Source organism: Eurypyga helias, unplaced genomic scaffold (assembly GCF_000690775.1).
Source record: "Eurypyga helias isolate BGI_N326 unplaced genomic scaffold, ASM69077v1 scaffold3127, whole genome shotgun sequence".
In the NCBI taxonomy this organism is placed as follows: domain Eukaryota; kingdom Metazoa; phylum Chordata; class Aves; order Eurypygiformes; family Eurypygidae; genus Eurypyga; species Eurypyga helias.
Genome location: NW_010263490.1, coordinates 1 through 8,848, shown reverse-complemented (window position 1 = coordinate 8,848; position 8,848 = coordinate 1). Strand labels below are relative to the sequence as shown.

Sequence of the window (8,848 nt, the reverse complement as noted above, 5' to 3'; positions counted from 1 at the left end):
CTTACTGTTCCACAGGAGACTGATGCTCAGAGACCAGCACTTCTGGGATGATCTAGCAGTTAAGAGCACTCACTGAGCCTCTGGAGCCTTTGTCCCCGAGTTCCAAGGACACTGTTAGGCCAGTCACTTAAGGATAGGTACTGAAAAGTACTGAGGTGCCTAGGTCATTGGTTTCAACAGGAGCTGTGGGCCCAAATCTGTCTTCCAATCCCAGTCTGAACCTCTCTGTGGCTTGGTCTCCATCTCCCTTTGTGAAATGCAATGTGACGATGTCGTTATACCCTGTAGCAGCTTTGTAAAGAAGAGCACGTGAAGCAGAGTCAGGCACTTGACAGCATGGAGCCATGAACAAGCTAAAGGGACAGTTCCATAAACACACCATCTCCTGGAAAATCCAGGCATTCCCACTGCCTTCCCTTTGCATCACTAGCCCTGCGCTGTTGATATTCCCCATGAGTGCTCTGTCCCACCCCCTGTTAACATTTTAGGCACTGTGGGACAAAAAGCGAAGAGTTTTGCCTCACAACAAGCAGTGGTTTGCTCAGGAGTAGATGTACTAACATCCCTCCAGTGACCTGGAAACAGGGCAAACCCCCAACCAGACAACAGATTTTTAAGTCCCCAGGCAAAGGAAAACGAAGAACAAATTAAATGTTCACTGCAAGCAGTTCACTAAACAATAGTGTTTTTCTGCCATTCTTTTCGTTTCTTCCAGCGTAACTACACATCTTCTGGATACAATCTGTTTCTTTGCCAGGGCTTCAACATTCTCCCCTGAATTAATGATGCTGGAAAATCTCCACTTTTCATAGACTCCGATAGTCTGCTGAGCACCAGAGGGCTGCACAATACTCACTTATGCAATGACTGGTGCTGTGCCAGGAATAATAGCCTGTCTACTAGGAACAAGCGATTCACACACAAAACCAAAGTACTTTCCTCATTAAGTGTCTGAATTAGGTGGAGTAAAACCAGCCCGAACCTACCGGTCATGCTGCACACTAATGTCAGCCTTGACACCAAGTTAAATAATCCCACACCCTAGTCTTTGAGGAACAGTTAGCATGAGCAAAGGAGGGTGGCACTGCGTTACTCATTACCTCCCAAGTACCCTTGACAGTATAAAGGACTATTATTACAGGACCAGGCAACAACAGGACACCTGAAGCAGTTCAAATGCAACTTGATCTGGGAAAGTACTTGCAGAAAAGCACTGCTTTAGCTACTTTGGGCACCAACATGCTGTAATCATATGGTTTCTCTTCTGTCCGCAAGCGTGATCTGTCCCTGAGCAGATGAGGAGGTGTAGAACGGTATCATCTTACTTGCACAGTAATCTGCACACACTGCCCATACCAGCATTTGTGTCAAGGCTATTCTGGACCATGCTTTGAACGTGATGTCTCTGTACTTCCTCCCAAAGAAAGACTGCGGGCGGGAGGGTCCCACAGAGTTGGCTTTATCTGATGTGAGAGAAGGAAGACCAGGTACTGTCTGAAATCAGCTCATCTGCAATAAGGTACAAGTCCAGATGTAAATCTGTGTCTCTGTCAGGATGGAAACATCAAAGAACCCTGGAAAAAGCCTTTCTCCATTTTGACCCATGGCTGAGAAATAAGCAACCGAATCACTGGCACTTTCTTGTAGACCACAGAATTCCACCCTTCGCTACCTTATCAAATCATTACTCCACTGGGATGTCAGCCTTGCTCACATAGTACTGGCAAGAGGAAACAGGACATCTCTACTTTAAATGAAAGCTCACTGTGAAACCTGAGTAGCAAAGAGATACAGCCTGGACAGTTTTCATGACCACCAGCACCAGAAATTCACATTTTCCACTCCATTCTGCCCTTCTAGAAGAGATTTTTCTGGAGGACATGGAAGATCTAGGGGCCACATCCCTTTACTTCTGCCTTTCACCAGCAAAGATAGAGAGACTGATGCCTCTCCCACAAGATAATCTTCCTTTTCTTCTTCAGGAAGAGTAGGTATAAACCAAGTTCTGTTACCCTGAACAACAGGATTTTTATGTAATGTGGCATGTGATTACACTCAGAGAAGAGACAACATAGCTGGCCACTTAACCCATCTACACAGCATCCCTTCCCAGCCTATCCCAGTGATTACGCAATACCTCAACGACTCATATTTTGCAGAGATTCCTTGGGAAATGAACTAAAGTACAGGTTCAGGATCAAACAGAAGTTAGACACACCTGGGCAGTGAGGAAGCCCTACAGTTCTGTGCAAAGCAATTTTTTTCAAGTAATACCTTCTCCAAACATTTAACTCTTCTCTGCTGTTACCAGGACCTGCCCTCTGTTTTTGTACTGGAGCACAACCTTGGTTTTGACCCAGGAAGACTGGGTGAATTTCCACCTCCACTACTCCACGCACCATTTTGCACAGCTGCAGCGTAACTACTCTGTCCCACCCAAGTACTTCAATGGTATCTACATTACTGATATCGAAGGGGCAAGTGCATGTCAAAGCTTCAGGCCAGTATCTTGTCTCTCTGTCAAAAGCAGGAAGGTACACTGAGCCCTGAATCCTCTGAAGAGCCTACACACAGAGCAAGGGCAATGGAAAGAAATGCTGCTATCTGTGATGAAAAAGAAGGTGACAAATAAGGGCAGATGTTAAAAACAGACAGCTGTGTCCATCCATGGTATCCTCTGTCCCAGAGGAACAGATCACTTAAGCTGCTGAACTGGCAGATTCTGCACCACCTACCTAAGCACACAATGCCCCATCCCCAGGTACCAGGGAAACACACAGCATCAGCTGCAATAACCTGGGAGCGTGTGAGGCCAGCACTCTGCGAACACTGAAGAAGACAGAAAATAAGTCGAGTATTTCCATGCGAGAGGTTGTAATAGTACTGAGTTTATGGGTCTTAAGCGGAAGTCAAATTTGTGGCATTTTTTCCTTCCAGAGGGTTCTGGTTTCTTGTATTTCGTTCTCTTACCGGCAGAGCCATCTAGTGGATGAGACACTGTAACTAAGGATAAGACACACATCACACGCAGATCCTCAAAGCAGCCTGCAACAAACTAGCATATCCATGAGTCTAGAGGGAAACTACTAAGTGATACCTTTATCTTGGCTGGGACCAACGTGAAACTTCAAACTTTTCAACACTCATTCACAGCATCTTTTTGAAGAGAGTAAACAGTCCATCCTCCACTCAGCCTCAACCTGAATTCAAGGTGCAAAGCTTTTTGTTTACGCAAAAGCCATTACCTTCTTCATAGCTGATAGGGGTTAGAGATGTTAGATGTTGTAAATAAAGCCTTAAAGCTAAGGCAACACTGCTGGGAAAACAAAGGTTAAAAAAAGTTTCATTGCTGTGTGCTCAGTGGACAGTCACAAACATAGAGGGTGAGAACCATCAGAAAATTCTTAAAGCAGATACGTCTCAGAGTCTGTTCTATCAGTCAAACTTTCTGGGAAAGGTTGTTGTTTCTTTCTTAAATTCATGGTTGTCCCCCTGCCCTCAGCACTGCTGAATGCCACACCAATGGAGAGAGGAGGTTGGCACTGCACAGGAAGGAGGAGCAGGAACTTTAAGAAACAGCAGAAAAGGTAAGCCGATCACCATTAGTGGAAACAATCCCAAACAAACCCCCTACTGCTGGGCAGCTTTAATTTGCCTAGGTAGCATGTAACTGTTACACTATTTAGGTTCCCCTTTGTGGTTCAAAGCCTTTGCCATTCCAGTACCTGGCTGAGGTCAAACTCTGGTGCCATTTCTCCCGGCCCTCTGCAAAAGAAGCCAGCATCTAACCTTCAGGAAAGGTTAGTTGCTATTTAAGTCAGAAGGAAAGAGTTAGGCGCAAAGCCAACGCAGGCCAGATTTGCAGCCTTGCCAAAATGCTGAAACTCTCCCAAAAAACACTTTTAGTCAATTCCCCATCTGTGGCTTACTTCCTTTTCCACATATTAATAGTTCTTTTTGGAGGCCTTACAGAAAAAGGAAGAGGTTTGAGGGCTGGGAAGTACCAAGTAGTCCCAGAAAAAGAAAAAAAAAAAAAAAGAAAAGATGTAGCAATCCTCAGCGCTTGTTTCCTCGAGAGGTTACAGGTAGACCGAGTGGATGTCAGACCCGGAGTGCTGGCAGGGATTTCTCTTTGCTCCAACTGTGAGTACACCTCTGGTCTCTCCTGTTACCACCCAAGGTAACAGTAATTTCCCTTGTCACTCACTGCAATTGTGGCACTCATCAATATCAGGTTTCTATCAGGTGTTTGCTTTGGAAGACAGCTGTAGCTGCTGAAGCAGCATCCTATAAAATCTTGCAGGAGGTGCCATTCCGGCTTGGCCTGCTGACCGTAGTGTTACTCCTTCGTATGAAAGTTCCAACTTGATGAGCAACACAAGCCTGATCTATTAAAAGCGATAAAACTCAGTTAGCAGCAACAAATACCTCTATTTCAAATAGCCAGAACACTACCTACTAGGGCAGTGGACATCTTGAATGTCACCAAACAGCAACAAGCAAAGCCAGTGACGTCAACAGAAATACCTGTTCTTACCTACCAACCCATTTCCAGAGAACCCGGGCATTAGCATAGGATACTACAAGCAGACGGTTCAATTCATACCATGAACCTCATGGCACAGCAACAGGATGAAATTCTCTTGTGTGTTAATAACAGCAGTGTGTGGGCACCCGGTATACAGACCCAAAACGGACTCTGCCTTCATGTCGATTTAAGACGGTCTTTCTCAATCAGAAGCCTTTACCGAAGCATGGGGAGGAAGTTCTGTGAAAATGTCCTCTCTCCCACAGGAAGAGCTAGAACCAAAGTGATTATTAAAGAATTCCAGAGAGTACACACAGTTGCCTCTTCTCACCATCAGAGAGGCTGTACTTGCACACTTGTACTTGCACTGCTGTGCAGTTCACCTGCCCAGATCTTACACAGAAACACTCTGGGAGGGAAACGACCTGATCAACTGGTATGGGTCACGATTCTCTGTCGGGTGACTGAAGATTTGAAGAATGACATATTTTTCCCCAACGAAGTGTTAAATATCATTACTAAAGCCCCAAATGGCTCATTTTAAGTTGGAAACGCTGCCTTCATGACAGCATGACTGTTCTATGAACATGACTCACATGCCATGTTTCGAAGCAGGGCTTTGCAGAAACTCTGTCTTTAGGGTAAGTTCCTCAGTCTACACATAAGATGACACTGAAATGGTTTTATAATTAAGCTCAAGCATCTCTTAAACACATGTCAAGGAGGTTTCTAATGCAAATACTTAAGATCATTACTACCCAGAAGAACATGTAGCAGGGTTTTTCTAGCGATGCGAGACCAAAATACAGCTTTATTTACAGACAATTCAACAAATGAATACATTAGTTCAACTCGCATGTCTGCACACAAGGGAGAGTCTCCACAGCATCCGAGCAGAAAAGCAAGACCAGCTCGTTCGCGCACCCACAGACCGATAACCAACTGTATGTGATTAGGTACACACGTGCCACATGCAAACACATCAACCCTTTAAGTCCGTAAGAACCACCGCACCACACTTTTAGGGAAATCAAGTTCCATACATTTGGCTTCCTGCAGATCAGCCGATGAGCCACACGACTGCGTGGCTGTCAAGACCAACAGCTAAAGCTGATCCTAAGTTTTGTTGGAAAGATTAGCATTTGTATTGAGTTGTATTTAATAGATATCCATGTTTAAGACTTTCAGCATACACCTCCACTACCTTTCAAATTCACAACACATTTCAAATATAGCCTTGAAAAAGCCCATTTTATATTATGTCTGCTTTCCCAGACATAGAAGAAACTAAGAGAGTTAGAAGAGAATTTTTCACTGCAAATACAGACTCACGCCATCAAAGCTATGTGTTCCTAAAGAAAAATTCTCCCTGTATCCAAAGAGAAAAGTAAGAAATGCAAGAATACAAGCTCAGTGTACAGATCTGAAGATGGACCTGTATCTACTGTAGGTCCACATAAAGCAAAAGAGGGCTTTGCTTCTCTGGAAGCTGCCTCTGTTTCACTGTATTTTCCAGAAAGCAGCTGCTAATGTGACTTTAAAACATACTATTTAGAAAATCTTTATCAAGAACACCTTCTAATTCTTTAGAGAATGAATGCAACAGGACTAAACAAAGGGCAAGGAAACATGATGATCTTTAAAAGTCAATGCATCACACAAATACAATGTAGTCAAATCTAGAAATAAAGTCCATTGTTTTCCAGACAAAGCTATCTCAAGTTTGAACTCAACCTACAGTGTATTTGCCCAAGAGGAGTCCTGTCATGTAAAGGAAGACAAGTTTTTGTCAGAAACATTTATTAGACAAAACTGCTAACAATGCACATGTAGTCAAGTCAATACCCCCTAATAAAAAAAGCACATCAGTCAAGACCAAAATTATCTTCGCTTCTGGAAGATGTTGCCACGGCCCATACCACGGCCTCTTCCTCTTGCAGCCACTGAAGAGAGAAAACACCAGGGATGACATGAATGTGACGTTAACAGCAACTTTATCTAAACAACTGACAGGCAAAACAAAAACCACTCCAAGTGTCTTGCTCAGAAGCAAGGAATCAAGGCTATCCTACAGAGTTCAGGAAGTGGTATGACAGCAGAAGATGTCTGCGAGAAGAACCAGAACTAATGGTTACACAGTCTTGCTGCTCAGAACAGGCCCAGTGAATATTCATACCCTTTGTGTTCCTTCTAAGCTCACCCAAATCTGTATAACCCAAGGGATTTAAAACCCAAACTCCAAGGTTCTGCAACAGAATTCCTTACATTTCAGCAGATGTTACTCCCCCATGCAACCTCACTGTATTTGCAAAAGTTGACCAAGGACTGCACGGCCCAGGATTATTACTCAGTCTTCTTGTAACCAGATAGTTCCTCTGAGAAAGGTACAAGTGAGAGGGAACTACAGAATGGCTAATAATTACAGCTTCACAGAAGTTTCCCTAAATATTCCAAACAATCACTGGAAAACAAGACAGTTTTACATAGAGCCTCTGCTTAACAAGGCTACTTACTATATTTACATGAATGTAGCATCAACACTACACATTCAGGTGGCAGTTTGAGTCTTGACTCCCACCACAAGAGGAAATATACGGAAGATAAGGTATGAACCAGCGATCTTACAGCTTACATTTCCTCAGCAACAGAGATGACTGCTTTCCAGTTGTTCTACAGCGAAACAGGAGGAGGAGAGAGCCCATAAACAAACTGTACGCACCTTGAGCTTTGAGAATAGCTGCTTTTCCTCGCCCAGCTCCAGAACCTTGGTTTTTATTCTTCATGCTCTTTAGCATAGGCGCATTTTTCAACATGTCTGGTAAAATGAGAAACCGTATCTTGCTACCTCTGATGTACACCTGTTCCAGCTGTGCCACTCGTCCATCTCTGTATGTCACCGTGATGTTGGACATCTGGAAAGTAAAGACCAGTCAGTGCTTGTCGAGGCCTCTATAACACAGTTCTGTACTCCCATTTCTCTTGCCTGCAGAATACAGAGCCAGGATTCAAGTACCAAAGCCAAAGACTTTCCAAGCTTTCTCAGCTGGAGTTGTGACACAAGGCATCCAGGACCATTTAAACATACCCTGAAGACTGCTAGTGTTCCAGCAGGCACAGGACTTTTGCTTCTCTCCACTTTGCAAATTAGTTTTATCAGCTTTGTTAGTTTTGTTTTCTCATACTGAATCAGCTTAAACAAAGCTGTTCTAGTCCTAACTACTAAGGAAGCATTTTGATTTCAACAATGACTTGCCTAAAGTCAATGAAAATTAAGTCCTCTTAAGATGACTAAAGTAACATACATTTAAAAAAATCTTCAGTTTCTTAAATCAGGGCGGTTATATTCTTATGCTCAGTGGCTTTAAATGAAGAACTCCAGCAGAAGCATTGTTCTCAGACCAGAATCTTAACAAACCCTGGTATTATTGACAGAAACACTCAATCCAACTCTAAAACGGGAAAGAATAAGCCCTGGCTTCTTTGTAGCGCTCAGTAATCCTAAATCCATTTGACTATCAGAAGACAGTGTACATGCAAGAGTGCAGTTTTCTTTATCCTAAGACTAAAAGCAATGGTCCTTTATCAAGCTGCCAACAAGCTAGCTGTCAGCCTTCCCTCCATCCTTCTGAAGCAGACATACCTGACAATTCATGTTATCTTCAGCTTCAATAAGTTTGCCTCGGTAAACTTCTCCCGTATTGGTCTCACATGTCACAATATGGCCTTCAGCCTCGTGCAGGACTTTAATTGGCACTCCAATCGACATGTCTGCAGTGCTGTGGCTCTACAACTGAGACAAGAAAAAAAACGAAGGACATGATTACAAATAAAGTTGTAGACTAGGGTTTACCTATGTAGTCTATCAGCTTTCCTAGTGTAAAGCACTGATTTTTTTTCTCTTGCCCAACCCCCTACCCTGTGCTTTGACAATGCATTAATAAAACTTATCTAGAAAGACAGCCATGGGAAGAATGCTTAAAAGATCAGTAAAAGTACATCTTTTCCAGGTCTCTTCTGACCCAGGAAATTCACCTGTGAAGGCCAGATAACGGACCACTTGTATACCCAGGTGCACCTCACATGCAAATAGCCCCAGGTCCATCCCATAATGGCCCAGACAGCCTGACGGCCCACGAGCGGAGCCGGACCTGCGGGTAGCACAGCCACGCTCGCAGACGGCATCACCTACGGGCAGACTCACCCACGAGGGAAGCCGGCCCACCACACACCGCAGCCCTGCCGCGCACCCCACCCCACCCTCCTCCGTTCGAAGCCCTCCAGACCTCAGCCCCCGCGGCCTGCGGCCACCCCACCGCGGCA

At 44.2% G+C, this 8,848-nt stretch overlaps 1 protein-coding gene across 1 annotated transcript; it reads right to left on the bottom strand.

Annotated features, from left to right (window-relative positions):
• Positions 1-6,311: 6,311 nt before the first annotated feature.
• SNRPD3 (small nuclear ribonucleoprotein D3 polypeptide 18kDa) lies at positions 6,312-8,327 on the bottom strand. The gene is made up of 3 exons (XM_010156036.1): positions 8,169-8,327; positions 7,248-7,440; positions 6,312-6,471 (listed from the first exon to the last, which is right to left on the bottom strand). The coding sequence occupies exons 1-3, from the start codon at positions 8,292-8,294 to the stop codon at positions 6,410-6,412; spliced, it is 381 nt and encodes a 126-aa protein (XP_010154338.1). The 5' UTR covers positions 8,295-8,327; the 3' UTR covers positions 6,312-6,409.
• Positions 8,328-8,848: the final 521 nt, after the last annotated feature.